The sequence below is a fragment of the Hirundo rustica genome, chromosome 22, assembly GCF_015227805.2.
Source record: "Hirundo rustica isolate bHirRus1 chromosome 22, bHirRus1.pri.v3, whole genome shotgun sequence".
NCBI lineage: Eukaryota > Metazoa > Chordata > Aves > Passeriformes > Hirundinidae > Hirundo > Hirundo rustica.
The window spans coordinates 2,696,920-2,712,867 of record NC_053471.1 but is presented as its reverse complement, the minus strand read 5'-3'; the positions used below and the strand labels follow the sequence as shown (position 1 = coordinate 2,712,867).

Here is a 15,948-nt window from a genome sequence, read left to right as displayed (position 1 = left end):
AGAGCAGAGAAAGCTTAAATCCTAGAATTTACCAAAAGTAACCAGCCGCACTATTTAGCTCAGTTCTGCAAGGTCACTTGCAGGTATTCTTCTCCAGTGCCTGTAGGGAAAGGTAAGCTTAGATCAGAAAAGATAACCTAACTTTCCTGACCTAATGACTCTTAACAGCCTTAGGGCCCATGGCATTGGAATAAGGGGCTGGGGAAGCTACTGAGGCTGCTTTGTGTACTTAACAATCCTGCAAAGCTGCCACAGGCTAGGAAAACGACCTCGGAGCAGTTCCCAGTGGGATTTCAAGATCCCCACCATGCTGTGAGCATCTCTTTCAAACAAGCAAGGAAGAAAAGCCTTTTCCAGATTCTCCAGACCCTCTTGTTACAGCTGTCTGAGATCGGGCTCATATATCCAGGGTAATTACAAGGCATCAATCATAGAGGCAAGTAATGGGAAGGCTGGGGATCAGACACGCCTGTCTCGCCTCAGCAAAGCTTTTGGTGCTCAGCTGTTCCCAGCAGGTTTCTTCATACCTTGCCCATTCAGCACAGAAATGAACCAGCAGGAAGCAGTCAGGAGGTTGGCCACCCACTGAAAGGCTTAATGAAGAGCTGATGGATCTAGACAGGGGGAGGAGGTGGGAGCCATGTGGAAATCTGCCCTCCTGCCCAACCCCCCAGGCGTAAAAGCCAAATCTAAAAATAAAGAGCTGTGTTTGCACCTGCCCAGGTACAGACTTTAGAATCATCAGGATCCAGCACCTACAAACTCCTGCTCATCTCTAAGGCTTGGATTTGCATACCCCCCCCCCTGCCCCTTAACACCAAGCTTGTGTCCAGGGAAAAACACTGAGTAAAAGGAAAGCCTAAAAGGTGACTTTTTGACCTTTAATCAGAACTCCAGCAAAAGCAGGGTCCAGAGAAGAAGAGAATGCAATCTCACAAGTGTGAGTAACTTTTCTCCATTTGTACTGCTAAGGAGGTAGGATACAAGTCCTTTAAAGAGGACGTTTCACTAGGTACCATCTTTTCCTGGTTGTTCTTTGGCTGTCATCCTTCTGGCCGGCAGCACTGCTTTTCTTGTACCAGCAGAGCGTTCTCTTTCTTGATGGCACAGGACCAGCTCTTTGTTGTGACAGGAGCCATATCCTCCACGTGTCCTGAAATGAGCAGCAGCTGCAGGCAGGCCCCCTCCATTCAGCAGGATCCTTTGTCCTTGCACTGGAATGCTGTGAGCTGCCGCCACCTTCCAAAGGCCTGAGAGAGGAAAGTGGACAAATCAAACACTTGGGTTACCGTGGAGGGGCTGCAGCCATTCTCACAGAACCCATAAACACGGTTTTCCTTCTAGCAATGGCGCTGCCAGTGCCTCACCCTTCACTCAAAACCCTTCCCTGTCTTTCCTAGAGCCAATATGGGGCATGCAGAGTACAAATCAATGTAAGAGAAGAAAGACCAATGCTCCCCCTGCCCTCTAATTTCAGTACCTGTAGTATTTCAGTACTCCTGTCTCCTTAAAGGAGGACCTAATCCTACACAAAACTTCGGGAGGCAGGCAGAGGAGCAAACTGGATAGGAGTTCTAAGGCTTTGCCTGCTTGCTCAAATTCATAGTGATTTGCTTGCCCCTGGGTGCAAGTCAGCACAGTCCTCCTGCACCAATGTGGAGCCTGTTTCTTTCCTGAGTGGGGTCTCAAGAGGCAGGGGATTAGAGGATTAACATCACTAATAACAGCAGGGAAGGGGGCACATGTCAGGGAAATTGACTCCTGACACAAAGCTTTGAAAAACACCCATAGATGAACCCATGTAAAGCTGGAAGCTTTTTTCCTTTTTTACTAGCAAGTCCCATTCCTTGATGTATCCAACTTCTCCCTAAGCAAGTGCATTGTGTAGGGAGAGAGGATACAGGGAATACCAGTTATCCCCTGGACGTGCTTTTTTGTATCACTGAGGTCCACTGAATTGAAGCAGTCATAAATGCTTGCCTGAGACAGGAGGCTCCTGGCTTCCTCCTCCAAAAGGTTCTGCACCACACAGCTTTGCAAATATCTTCGTCTCCACACCCTCCAGGCCTTTTCTATCAGCCGCTGCTGGTCCTGCCAGGAAAAGAAGCAGCACTCAGAGTAAATCAGCTCTGGCAGGCAAATTACCTCACTTCCCTCCAGTCCCACCTTGTTCCAGTTGCCTTCCTGAGCCCCTCTTAAAAGACTGCATTGGTAACAAACAGAGCAGAGTAATAACAGAGCTCTTGCTGAACAACTCTCTCCAGCACAGAGTGGCTAAGTAAACCCCAGTATCCTGGGGAGAGGACAATGCCCCACTGTGGTCCAGCACAGCTCCTCAGTGACTGTGCTCACACTACAGAGGCATCCTGTTCCCTGGGCAGGCCAGAGCACATCTCACACAGCTGATGCCCAGGAACCAGGCAGAACATGGGTATGAGCAGAAGGGGAAGCCAAATGACAGCTCCTGGTAAGCTGTGGACACCAGTGGGATGTATCAGGAACACAAGTGAGGACAAAGACCCTAATAATTACTGTGAACTTTTTGCACAGTCTACATACAATCTAGACAAATCCTGTTTCAGCCTCCTATCTGTAAGGGCAAAGCAGAACTAAATCCGTGGATATGCCAATCTGTCAAGCTGACATTTCAAAAAGAACAATGGAAAAAACGGCAGTAACCCAGGATTTCTGGTGCATACTGGTACTTGTTAAACCCCCAGGTCTCATCTCCCAGGATGTATGTGAGGTTACAGGCAGAGCAGGTGTGCCCATTAACACCCATCACTGCCACCCCAGTGGCACCAGACACTCACCAACACCTGAGCCAGTATCCCCACCCTGCTGGCTTCCCTCCAGTGGTGCCATGCCCTTGCCAGACAGAGCAGTCTCCTGTCATGCTGGTGCTGGCGCAGTACCACTGTGTGATGCCACCACCTCAGGTATTTCCTCCTGCAGGCAAAAGAAGAAAATAAGCTTTACCAGCCATACTGGTATCCTGATGGTATCAGCAAGAGGAAGCCCAGAGCCCTCCACTTACCCAAGACACTTCCTATCCCACTCTTCCAAGTCCACCTCGGCTGTGCTCTCCTGAATCCTTGCACGTGCACAAGAGGATCCTACCCCATCAGGTCTCTCCAGCAGCCTTTCAGCCCTGTTTTGGCTCCTGTAGATCACCAGCCAGTGCTGAATGGCACTGGGAAAAAGTCCAGTTGGTGCTGAATCTTCTTGTCTGCCTCTTCTGCTTTCTAAGAAACAAAAGAGGATTCACACAGGAGCTACCCTTGGAGTTAGAGAGGGAGACATCAGAGCTGCCATGAGCCCTTAGTCCTTCAACTCCTGAACATAGAAATCTGCTAAGTTTGACTGCCATGAGCTCCTACTCCACAGAGGAATCCCAGTCATTAAACTGGTAAACACTAATCCCCTTCCCTGATCACTCACACTTCCCACATGGGTCTGTTAAAGGAAGAGAAGAGGGAGAATCTTCTTACTCATGGACCAGGAGAGAGACATCTTCCTGCTTTTCCTAACACCTATGAGGGTACTGTGCTGCCGTAAGCACTGGGAAAAGGCAGCTGCTCTGGTCCAGTAGTTGCAGGCCTGCAAACAGAAATAACACAGCTGCAGCCAAGAGTAAACACAATGCACACAGCACTCACAAACCAGTCTTAGAGAGACAGGCTCACAGCTCTGCAGGCAGCTTAATGTGCTAGACCCCAGGCTGGAAACTGCACAGATGAGATCCCAGCAGGACTGACTCAGCCCTTCCAAATCAATCAACCTCTTTGTAGTTTGCTAGCTGTGAGTCTTTTGAAAAAAGCTGCAATTGTGACAGCTCACTCTGCTCTGCAGGGACAGTGATTATCCCATCTTATCTTTGAGCAGAGAGGAAGGAGTGCTCTCATCTCTCTGGTCAAAATGTCCCCTTTTCCTTATTGCTGTGCTCCATATGGTTGTTACAATCAGTGCCAGATTATGGTGATGAAGTTGTGTGCACAGTCTGTGAAGAATTTCACAGCAGGGACTAAGCAGTCACCACAAATCAAACCAGGTTTTTATACAAGCCCTGTCACACTATCTCAGTGCTTCGTGACTTACTGAGTTAATAATAACTGTCTCATAGGGACCTTTATCTTCTCTTACTTGTTTGACAGTAGCCACAGATCCCAGGTGCAGCGCTTGCCGTCCTCTTGCAGCCACTCGCCAGCGGTGACAAGCTTTACCTGGAGAGGGCTCCTGCCACTTGTGGTTTCTTCCTCCTGGCACTTGTTCAGCTCTCGAGACTTTGTCCCTCCACTTAGTAAAGCTCACAACCAGGAGACGGTGCTCTCTGACTCTCTTAAAATGAGAGAGAGCTTCATACTGCCTCACTCTGAATGCAGTGACCTGGGCCCAAGTGACAAGGCACCTGAAAAACAGTTACAAGCACAGAAAAGAAGCAGATGCCTAAAGTAACAATTCCATGTCAAATTTCACCTTCCCACCTGCCCTGCAGCGTCCCACATAAAAGTCAAAGAGCATTCGACAAGAAAACAGCCTGTTCCTACTATTCCTTCTGCAATCAAGATTTATGCACTGATCTCCATGCTATGTATTTTTCCAGTGTCTCATCTTTGGGAGGTTCAGACCCTTCAACTATCTTTCTGCCACCCTCATTTTACTTCAGGTTCCTGGGCACTGTTACCTCTCAGCTACTCAAAGCCCAAGAGACTCTGCTTCCCTCTGGCCATTTTAGCATTTCCTCTTCTTCAAACTGAATCCAATCTCATACTACGCTTTTCCTTTGTCTACAAAACAAATGCTTTTCCTAGGCTGCCTTGCCAGTACACATACTGGGTCCCCTCACAAAAAAAACAAACAAAAAAAACCAAACAAACAAAAAAAAAAACCCAAAAATTATTAGTCAGTCTTCAGTCTATTTCTGTGCTACCAGCTGACCAGAAAGATGGTGCTTGTTGAAGGCTTTTTCATTTTTTCATTATGGGATGAGAGCAAAACTGCTAAAATATCCTTCAGCAGATTTCTGAAGTCTGCTTGCAGCATTTATGACAGCCGCTTGTTGCCAAGATTCAGATTTTGTTTCTTGGCTGTCACAAACTAAGGCCTTGTGTATGTGGGATGTACAACTAGAATCTTTATGAAGACAATTTTATTCCAAAAAATCATCAACTTCAGGAGTTACTATTACCAGCACAGTAAATCTGCACCCACAATAATCTCTCTGTACCTTGCAGGCTGGTGTACAGAATTCCTGCAACCAGAGAATTCAATCTGCTTTTAACTCCTGGATTATCCTTTTGCCTCCTTGTTCCATTTGGACCTTCATTATGCAAATCACCCCACTGCACCAGAGGGCAGAAGTGTAAATGTCCTGTGCCTGGCAGGCTTTTTGGAAGATCAAGAGAAGCTATTGCAGGTTATCCTAGCATGAAAAATGCCCCCCTCAGAAGAGACAGAGCTCAGCCTGTACCATATCCAGGTGAGAAATTAGCAGCACACACTCATCAAAGGAGACTCAGAAGGAAGATTAATGGTGGAGACATACTCAACAGGAAGGAACAACATTAAGGGCTTCTCCCAAATACAATTCCCATGAGGGAGCCACACAGATGGATTTGCAGAGAAAAATTAATTGGGTGGGGTAAGTGCAGAGTCTAAATATCACAGCCAAAGTTTTACTGGGTTTTTAGTTGCTTTTTCCTCTGCAGATCTTTGTGTCCTCTCAGTCTGAACCTGCAATTCAGAAGAAAACCTGCTAGGACCAAACCTGTACTTCTCATGCCTTAAATGAACCCTTGGCATAAATAATCTTATTCACTCTTATCCTCCTGAATTATTTCAGAGAAACATTTCAACAATCCTGGTTCACTACAGCTGGACACTTCTCTGCACTGCAGGCAGGCACTGGCCTCATACAACAAAAACCACAAACAAAACTGTTTTCAATGAGAAGGCCACTGAACACAATTAAGAGAGAAAATAAATTAAATTCTTGTGGTTTTGGGATCTGCAACATAACATAAGACTCAAAGACAGATTACAGCTTCACTTATACTGTAATAACACCAAGATGAACTGAATATCATGGTTCTCCCTTCATAAGCTTTAGACTGCTTTGCTGCAGGAACAAATTGAACTCAATTTTTCACATTAAATTAAATTCAACACACTATGTCCAGAATCCTAAAAGACTCAGATTTGTAAACATCAGATCTCTGTAAGACCTCTGCCCACTATTCCTTTCAGCAAATACCAAAGTGCAAACGAGGCTTTCAATTTTTGAACTACACAAATTCTGCTTGCATCTCTCCCTCACTTAGTGCACAAATACCAACCTGAATAACTAAGACTGAATACAAGTTCTGGAAGGAAAAGAATTTTTTAATGGGAAAAATGAGGTGGGGTGTGAGGCTTTAGATATAGACACAGACACATCCTCTGAGAAGTGCTCCTACAGAAGCTCCATTTATACATGAGCTATCCACACTTTCAAACCCAAACACTGCTCTTAATACAGTGGATCCTACTACATAAATGGCTCTTCATGCAGAGCTTCCCCTGGAAATGCTTTGAGAGCAAGACACAAACCTGTGCAAGAGAAAACATTTCCAAAAGAAAACAGCATATTTCTGCTTCCTTGTTTGGTAATACCATGTGTGCAGGACCAGCCTCTTCTTCTCCTGGCAGCTGTGCCAAGCCCATTGCTGCTGCAGTTCTCCCAGAGCACGCTTCCCTGTGAGAGAGCACACCTTCCTGAGCTCAGCCCAGTGACTCTTTCTCCACTGCAGAGTCCAAACAAGAGCAAAGAATACATCTGCTGCAAACACCAAATGGGACCAAACTTGATAAGATTCCTGTCCTCTCTTTAGCAACTAAAGAGACTTTTCAATCCATCTTGTAGTTTTTTGTCTGTAAGGCAGTCAGACCTTCTTTCAAATTTTCCCTGCAAGAGATCACAGACTACCTCCACTCTTAACTGCAAGGCAGTTTTCCATTAAAAATTGGGAGTTCTTCTTCCCTGGCACAGGGTAAATCCTTACAGTATATGGAATTCCTTGAGGGATCAGGATTGTTAAGCCACCCCAAAAGATACACCCTGCTCCCACTGAAGCAAAACCTGACTGCTTGGTCTGAGGAGACATGTTCAAACTCGGAATGCTGCATGTAAATCCATTTAACTCCCCAGCTCCTAAAAAACCCTGCTTGAACACTCTTTTGGTAGTGCAGGTAGAAATGCCAAAGGAGCATCTTCCCTAATATAAGGTACTACAAAACAGTAGGGCACATGTCCTGCTGATAGCCAGAAGAATGCAGTGACACATGCACCTACTGACCCCTGGAATAGCACTGCCTTTCCAGAGGAGCAGCGCACAGAATTACAGCCCAAAGTGTGACTTTCTCCATCCCAACCATTCCCTTCTGGTTCTGTCTTCTACAGACACAAGTGCTGCAGTGGGATGGGGTCACTCACTTTGCCAGCAGGAATGCCAACGCCACAGAGCATCAGCAGTCATCTGGTGAACATGACACCTGAATCTCCGGTCAACTTCCACTTTCTGGGCCAGTCTCCTTTTCCACAGGCTGAAAGCCATCTGCAAACAACGAACTCCATCTTTTCGGGCTGCTGCTGCTTTTTGATTCTTATTTTCCATGACCCAGTGGTGCCAGCTGAGAAAAGCTCTGAGAAGGACAAAGGTTGCTGCACTGACTGTAGGAACAACTCACAGAGATACACACCTTTGTAACAAACATACACACAAGGGAGTTTTGGAAACACATCTGATCTGTTAACATCCTTTCCCCATTTAATGTCAGGGGAAATGATGGACAGGACAAGCTGTTGGGAGTAAGGCATTCTGTCCTGGCTGTGCCAAGCCTGTTGTGCTCTTCAGCTTTGGAAGCAGTAGAGAGCAAGGCCAGTTCAGTCCTGGATAGGAAGTTACCAGAACTTATCAGCAGGGCTGGGCTTGCTCCAATTTTTGAGGCATCCCATCAAACCAGAAATTATTGTGTTCCTACACAGTAATTTTGAGCCTGGATAAACCCCAAAATCATGGGTTGCAAAACTCCCACTGAAGACAAAAAAAAATAGCTAGAGGAAGAATTTTTCCTTTTTTTAAAGTAAAGCAAGTGTAAACCTTTCAAAACAATGAGCTTTAGGAAACTTCTGGAAAGCATGATCCCTACCGAGACAGCTGAATGCGCCTGCAGTACTGCTGGGCCTTTGCACGATGTTGAGTTCGAGCTGACCAGACAATGAAGCACCTCTGCAGGCAGCATTTCTCTGCTTGCTGCCAGCAACTCTTCACCACCTCGTCAGAACTGCAGCCCTGTAATCCAGAAAGGCAAAAAAGGGCCTTGCACTGCTGTTATATCAGTTACTCCACACAGCTCAGCCGTCTCTCCCTGCCATTGTGACTTCTGTGATTGCCCAGCTCTGTTGCTAACCCACACACGCGACATGGACACCCAGACATGAGGGTCTAACACATCCCTTTTAAATCCTTGACACCTGCCCTACTTCCACTCAGCTGACAAATGGTAAGGAAGAGTTACCCTGAGAAAAGCCTCAATCTCCCAAATCTTCTGCTTGAGAGAACAAAAAAGACAAAATAGCGGTGAGATCTTCCATACACTGATGTTGAAACCCAAAGGCTCTTTGCTAAATTTGAATATGCAGAAAACACTTGCAATATCTACATTTTACACAACACTTTCTAGCCTTACCTCTTCCCATGCAGAGTAACTTGTAGGAGGCTGTGAATTATTATCTGGACTCTGCAGCACCGAAGACTGGAATTGATTTCCCACAAACAAATTTCTTCTGCAATACAAAGGTGTGGGGTGAGGAGGGAAAGAAGAAGATAAGTCTCCTAGATGATGTGACATGACATGAGGGATTATCCAGAAGGAAGGAATTCAGCCAGTCCAAACAAGGGGCCACTCCTCCCAGCATCCCAAAAATCCAGTCTCCAACTCACCCAGATCCAGGGAAGGTCTGCAAGCACAGCTCCCCACCCAGCTCAGCTGGCAGCTCTGTGCATTGGTGGAGTTGCAGGAAAGAACTGTGACATGACACGTGTGTGACACCCTCAGCAGTCAGATGGGAGGAGAAGCTGTGCTGGCTGCTGTCACTAAGACTGCACTCCTGCAGGTATGAAGGGAGGAACACGCTGTGAGGTGAGTGTCCTCACAGTGCAAGAACTCTGCTAACAGCTCTGACCGTGCCACGTACTCCTTCTTTCATCAAGGATTCAGACAAACCCAGAATGCATCCAAAGGAATTGCAGGCTAGCCGTGACATCTCTGGAGAGAGAACTTGTGAGTAAAGGGAAAGTTATTTCTATACTAATAATTTCCATACTGAATCCAGAAATACCTGTATTCCTATACTGAGAAAAGGGGGAATAGGCAATATGCATTGTCTCAGTGAGGAAGCTCTTTGTATCTCATCCCTTCCAACCTGCAGTCAAAAATAGAAACAAGTGTACATGGGAACCTCACTAGCTCAGCACCTGCCCACATCTCTAAATGATGAACCAGAAAAGGCACAGAGGACTTTGACTTTACACTTCCAGATTTCATTTCATCTTCAGGACCCCACAGATTTAGCACTGAATTTTAAGCACAGTTTGCTGATGACAATATCAGTTTGAAGCTGAAATTTTCCCTGAAAAGTCCCAGCAATTTAATACCTCCAAGCAGTCTGAGTGTACCAAGACCTTCTCACCTTTTCCAAGGAGCTTTGAGAGGTCAGAGTAGCTGGTGCACCGCTGTCAAAGCCAGATGATGTTGAGAGGTCCTCAGAAAACAGCATGGGAAGAGGCTCCTCACAGACAGCTCTGTGTGAGTGCTTAAAACTTTGTTCAGTTTTCTTCAGCATGAGATACTTTTGGTGCCATAATTTCAGAGTTTTTCTGAGTTTACACTGCTCCAAAGTCTGAGAGAAAGAACTGAGACAGAAGATACTGAGACAGTAAACTGACAGAAGAACACCAAAGGGGATGACTAACACAGACATGATGGACAATAGATAGGGTAAAATGGGTTTTTGCAAAAGGTTCAGAAAGTGAAGTGGACACTACTAATGGGGACAGGGCTCCAGGTTCTGGCTCTTCTGCACTTACTCAGCTTCGTGATGCTCACACAGCCTTGTCTTCCACAGCAGATATACTCTCTGCAGCTTCAGTTTTTGGCAGAAGTCATCAAAAGAGTAGACGGTTTTCTCCAGAAACTGTCTCTCTCCAGTCCACAATGCCTGACCTTCATGCCTCTTTGTCACAGCCATGTCAGCTACTGAGCTATTTACAACTGCTTCTTAACCAGTTACATAAAGAAACAAGAATTGTTTGTCTCAAGGCATTCCAACTCAGCCCAGCCCAACCCTCAAACTGCTTCTTTTCAGCAAGGTTTAAGAGTTTATGTTTGGTTTATGAAGCAGAGTGACAAACCTCCCTGTAGCTTCATTGACACACCCAGAACTCTGCCCACCCTGGTTTGTTCATATCCTGCAGCATCTGAGCCCCTCTGTTTTAGGCTGTTTTCAGTGTACAAGAAGAGGAAGAAGCACTTCTAAAACTTGGATTCTGCACACACCCCAAACTGCTCACCATAATGCCGCCTCCATCGTAGGAGGAAGAGGTTCACTGCTGCCTGCTTATCAACTCCTCTGACCTGCAGCATCTCAACCCACTGCTGGAAGTGCTTCCTCAGTGATACTGCTCTGAGATGGGCCAGGTTGCACCTGTCAAGTGCCTTCTGCTCAACAGTTTCCTTCCATGTACTGAAGCACCTGAGAATACCAAAGGAAAATGTTGAAAAACACTTACACAAGCTTATGTGTCATCTTGAAACTGGGTTTAGCTCAGGACAGACACACAGAAGCTGTTCCCTGAGCTTCTATTTGTTTATTTCAGTAAAAAGCCACTGTCATGCTTAGAGCACAGAAGCACGGTGGCTGCTCTTAGGTTTGGTATTTCAGGACATCAAAAGTCAGAACAAAAAAGTTTTGGCAGTGCACAGGAGAAAAGGTGTAATATCTCTGGCCACAGCAGTTCCTTTTCATGTTTCTACCCTTACTTTCATCTTTATTAACTCCTAAAACAAAAGGATAGATGGCTTTTAGATGGAACAACTACTACTGTCTAGGTTGGTTCTATTATTCCTTGGACTTTCACAGTGAACAAATTTTTCACATGAAAACCAGATCTCATCAACTCACCGGGAGACCAAGTTTCTTTGGATTTGAGTTGTCAGTGTTAGAATCTGTTTCATTTCCAAGCTTTGAGAATGCCACATCCTGAAAATGTTTTGTAGCTTCCTCTTTTCCAGCAGACCACGGGCTTCCAAAAGCCTGGCTTCCTCTTTGCTCAGCAGCTCCTTCTGCTGGCGCCACAGTCTGAAAGCTGCTGCGTCGCAGGGCAGGAAGAGATTGACAGGAAGAGAAATAACAGAACTTCAAACAACTTAGTGTCACACAGCAAACATTCCCTGGCTTAACTCCAAGCTGCAAGAGGAAGGACGCTTAAGGAAGGCAGCTCAAATTGTTGGAGCAACACATGCTGCACCTGAATTCATATAAAGACTGAGGCAAAACTTGTATAACGTGGTGAGTGACCATCCTCCACCATCACACATAGTGGCCCAGCTACTTGCAGGATCACATTCTGAAAGAGCTCAAAGCAACAACCAGACACAAACCACAAAAACGGGTGAAACAGTGAATACCAAGCTGTTCCAAGGCTATGGAATGTGTGCTTACCAGCCAGCCGTCTTATGTCTCTGATTGCTTCAGCTTTCCAGCAGAACTCATCTCCTCTTTGCCCATGACGAATCTGTGTCCACAGTTCTCCCTCCATCCTGAAAGAGCCACAAGCATGCCTTAACATCCAGCTGACCAAAGGGGCACTCACAGAACAGAATCCAGGGATTTCCTCTCTCTTTTTGTCTCAACTTGTTCTTCTGCCTTCAGAGTTAGAAGCCTCAACAAAAGGCATTTCTCTGAAACTACTTCTAGAGACTGTAATATTGCCTCACTCCAAGCTCATTTACACCTGTATAACATATGCAGGTGATAGCTGAAGCCAAGAATTAGTACAGGAGTGTTTCTGTCAGACACTCAAATCAGACTGCAAACACTGGTACACAGAAGCTCTGAAATAGGATTGTTTAGTTCTTAACACTAAACTACTAATCTTTGCAATGTTTATCCACAGCAATACATTCAAGGACATGGAAAACAGTCTGCCATCATTTGAGAAAACCCCCCCCCTGTGTTTGTAAACCTCCCTTTGTCCAAGATAACAGAAAGAGAATGCTCTCTGCTTACCTACAAGCCTGCTCTGCTTCTTTTGAGTATCCTGTTGCAAGCTGATGCTGAGCTGAGGTTGTCATAGTTGCTAATTTTCTTACTCCAAAAATCCCCGCTGATGAACTTTGGGTATAGGAATAAGGCTCCGGCTGCAGAGCTTCCTTCTTGCTCTGTTTTGCCACAGCCTCCTTCCACTGAAGGAAAAAACCATACGATTAGAACAAACTGCAGTCAGGGTATTGGTACCAGGGTCTACATCACTGAATTTCACCCAGGGTACCCCTTCCTCCTCCCTATCCAAACGGGATTTGTGCCTTCTCTGACTGCACAGCAGAAAGCTCATGGCACCACTGTTCCTAGCCAGTGCTCACCCTCTGAAAGCGGGCAGCTAGCAGAGTTGAAGCATATCTCTGCTGGGCCACCTCCAATTGTGTCCTCCTTTGGTGCACAGTCCACTGCAGAGCACCAAAGCCCTCCTGAAGCAGCTGGTGTCTGTAAAGCTGCCTGGCTGCCCTCTTCCAAAGGATATGTCTCCTCCAGGCTTGGAAACACCTTGCTAGGATTTGTTTGTCACACAGGTGCCAGGAACTTAAAAACAAAAAACAGAGCTGAGTTTCTGTTAACAGAAAGGAAAGTTAAACCAGCCAGGAGGTGGCAATCAGAGTTCAGCCATCAAGTTGTAAAGAGGTTATTTCAAATCATTCTCTCTAAAGAATGGAAAACATGCAATCTCACACCAAATTAAGGAGTCACTGTTGCTAAACTGGTAGCAACCTCATTCATGTCCTATCCACAAATTTGAATTCCACCTCATGGATAAGTCTAGCTCTTGATCTTCCGTAACTGCGCAATGAGCACACTGGAATTTGCTGCACTGAAGAGTAGCACTGATGGTACCAACACTTCTTCATTGCTAGAAACAACCAAGGCTGATTTTAGAAGATAGCATTGAAAAGATACAGAAATTATATTTTAGATCATGCTCCATTCTAAATGACAACCCTTTGAAAAGAAGTGGATGCAGACCCTCAGCCAACCAAACCACAGCAGATTAAAGTAGGCTAAGTCCTAAACCCAAATGTTCCTAGCGACATGGCTCCTTAGCCACTTTCCAGAAGTGCTCCTCTGTTAACCACCAGTGCACTTAACCACAGAGTCTTGTTACCTTTGCTCATTCACCGTCAATGACCAGAAGCTGTTCTCTGAGATCTGCAAACAGACAAGAGACAGTAATTCACAGCTATTCACACTGCTCCACTCTGTTGGAGAATTTGTCTTTGTTTCATCATTTTGGATAGAGAGCAGAGCAGGACTGCCTCAAGGTCATGTATGATATAGGATGCCTTTGACACTGCTCCCACACCATTGCTCTGTTAATATTCTTACATACTTCAGACAGTAAAGGCACAAAAAGCCAGAAATCTCAGCGCCCTGCAACAACGCACAGCATAAAAACCAGTTCAATGCTTTCCCTTGGCATGCAGATCAGAGCATATAAACAGGTGTTTACATTCCCAAAAGAACCAAGTGGACAAGCTGGTCTTTAGGAAGAAGCACATGAGATGGAAAGATGCATACATTGAGATGAAGAAGGACTGTAAGAAATGAGATTCTGGCCATTCAGTGACAAGAAAAAACAACAGGACAAGCATCCCCATCACTTGCACCTCAACTCTGCACCTCTAGCAAGTGGCAGAAACAAGCACAAGTAATACCTGTGAACAGAGATGCTTCACAGTGAGCATACCCTCACCTCTCTGGGCACAGTTTTCTGTGTCTCGCTCCCTTCTTCACAGCACCGTTGTTCTTTGGCATTCTTTTCTACAGAACATTCTTCAGACTGCTTGAGATTGCCATTAGCTTCCAAATTCCTCTGGCTGCTTTGGTAGGAGTATTTGTTTCTCCCTCCTTCTCTGCTCATGTTCATACAATCTACATTAGAATGTTCACTAAAGCCTTCTTCAGCTGGTGTACCCAAAGGATTGGACTGGCTGCTGCCCACTGCAGCCGTTCTCCTGGCTGCTCGTGACCTGGAGTCACACACCTCTTCTGACTCTTTGCTGCTCTTAACATGAGAGTTGTTGACTTCTACAGATTTAACACTAAGCTGCTGGCCTGGTCTAAACTCTTTATCTCCAGGATGAGAAGCGATGCTCACACACACTCCTGTGGGAGTCCCACACATGGCTACACCAACATTCATCCAAGCCCCCCAGAAATCTGTCTCCAGTGACACCTGTAGACCCTCTGGATCCAGACTGGCTGAAAAGTCTTTCTTCCAAGACTCAACACATGGAGACACCTCATTAGATGTCTGTTCTCCTTTAACAACCTTTTTAGGAGAAAGACTTTTTCTGAGAACATAAAGACTACCAGTTTCCAGAGATGGCTTTACCAAGGACTGGCATCTGAAGAAAGGGGAGCCATTGAAGGAGAAACCTGCTTCTGTATCCACTGGCCTGCCTGAGCCCACTCCAGAAGCAAGGATTTGTAGTTGGATGCCACCTGAAATTTTTATTTTCCATGTGTTAGAGCCAGTGTATCCATATCTGTGAGAGACAGAGAAAGGCTCTGCAGGACTGAGCCTTGTCACTGCACCAAGGCTCCAGTCTTTAGCAAATGGGACACCCCATTTCAATCTTGCCTGAGCAGCACTGGTTTTTACTGTAGCTAGCTCTCCTAAGGTTAGGATACCTAAATCATCAGGAGCAAAGCGTGAATGGCCAATGACTGGAGAAGACTTGGGCTCCAGAAGGAGGGAACCCCATATCCCCATCAAAGCACTTTCTTGCTTAAGCCTCTGGACTGTACAGTACAAACTAGCAGAAATCTGTGATCTATTGCAAAAGAGACTGAAAAGACTCCCAATTAGATGGATCAAGATATCTCAGGGTCAGGGCTGAACTGCAACAATGTTCACACTTTCACTTGAGTTCCTTAAAGAAGGACCCACCACTAATTCACGCCTAAGAGGGGAATCTGCAGCATGAGATGACAAACATGCATTGACCAGTAAAGGGTTCTCTGGATCCCTACAAGAAGCAGCAGAAGGCTGATGCTGCTGGTTTTCCACCACCTACTCACAGTTCTTGTTCCTTCTTTCTGAATAGTGATGGTGAGCAGTGGGTATGGAGCAGCTACTAGCTGCCTTCACTTCCTGATGGAGTTATTGAGGAAAGTCAATACTGTCACTCCTCCCTTCCAAAACACAAGCCTCAAGGTGCAAGTGCCTCTGGGGGAGATTCACAGCAGGGAGCACTGACGAAGAAAGATGGGGACTCTATGAACCACACACTCAGAGCTGTGCTGCTGCAGCCTAGAGCACAGATTACTCTGTTGCAGCAGGCAGGAACTGGAGAACTGGCTGGCAGTGTCTGGGAATGGCTGAGAAGGACAGGAGAGATTAGTCTGTCTCAGATTGGGATCTCTTCCCATCTGACAGAGGTGTGGTACACAGCTAGCCCTGTGCTGCTGTCTCTAGGCTTACACCAAATGCTGCAGCCTCAGGCCAGGGATGAGAAATGTCTACTCGACTTCTAGTGCCCAAATACAGATTGAAATTCACGTTCTTCTGTATGTTTCTTTGCTCTGAAGAAAAAAAAGAAAAAATATAAGCTAAAGACTGTACATATTTCCTA

The 15,948-nt window shown here is 45.8% G+C and overlaps 1 protein-coding gene across 1 annotated transcript; it reads right to left on the bottom strand.

The window, feature by feature from the left end:
- Positions 1 to 917: 917 nt before the first annotated feature.
- C22H1orf167 (chromosome 22 C1orf167 homolog) lies at positions 918 to 14,495 on the bottom strand. Its single transcript, XM_058423362.1, has 20 exons — positions 14,064 to 14,495; positions 13,476 to 13,519; positions 12,682 to 12,748; positions 12,329 to 12,504; positions 11,762 to 11,859; positions 11,222 to 11,405; positions 10,611 to 10,792; positions 10,128 to 10,317; positions 9,731 to 9,953; positions 8,982 to 9,148; positions 8,728 to 8,824; positions 8,188 to 8,330; positions 7,472 to 7,680; positions 6,589 to 6,733; positions 4,144 to 4,408; positions 3,492 to 3,600; positions 3,038 to 3,245; positions 2,814 to 2,949; positions 1,981 to 2,091; positions 918 to 1,250 (listed from the first exon to the last, which is right to left on the bottom strand). The coding sequence occupies exons 1-20, from the start codon at positions 14,493 to 14,495 to the stop codon at positions 1,191 to 1,193; spliced, it is 3,246 nt and encodes a 1,081-aa protein (XP_058279345.1). The 3' UTR covers positions 918 to 1,190.
- Between the last annotated feature and the right edge of the window lie 1,453 nt (positions 14,496 to 15,948).

What these genes read in the sequence shown, in the direction of transcription:
- C22H1orf167 (XM_058423362.1), bottom strand. Translation starts at nt 14,495, where the DNA reads ATGTGTGGGACTCCCACAGGAGTGTGTGTGAGCATCGCTTCTCATCCT. An exon ending in AGAAAACTGTGCCCAGAGAG is followed by an intron (nt 13,520 to 14,063) that starts GTGAGGGTATGC and finishes GTCTGTTTGCAG; the next exon opens with ATCTCAGAGAACAGCTTCTG. An exon ending in CAGACCTTCCCTGGATCTGG is followed by an intron (nt 8,825 to 8,981) that starts GTGAGTTGGAGA and finishes TTTGTATTGCAG; the next exon opens with AAGAAATTTGTTTGTGGGAA.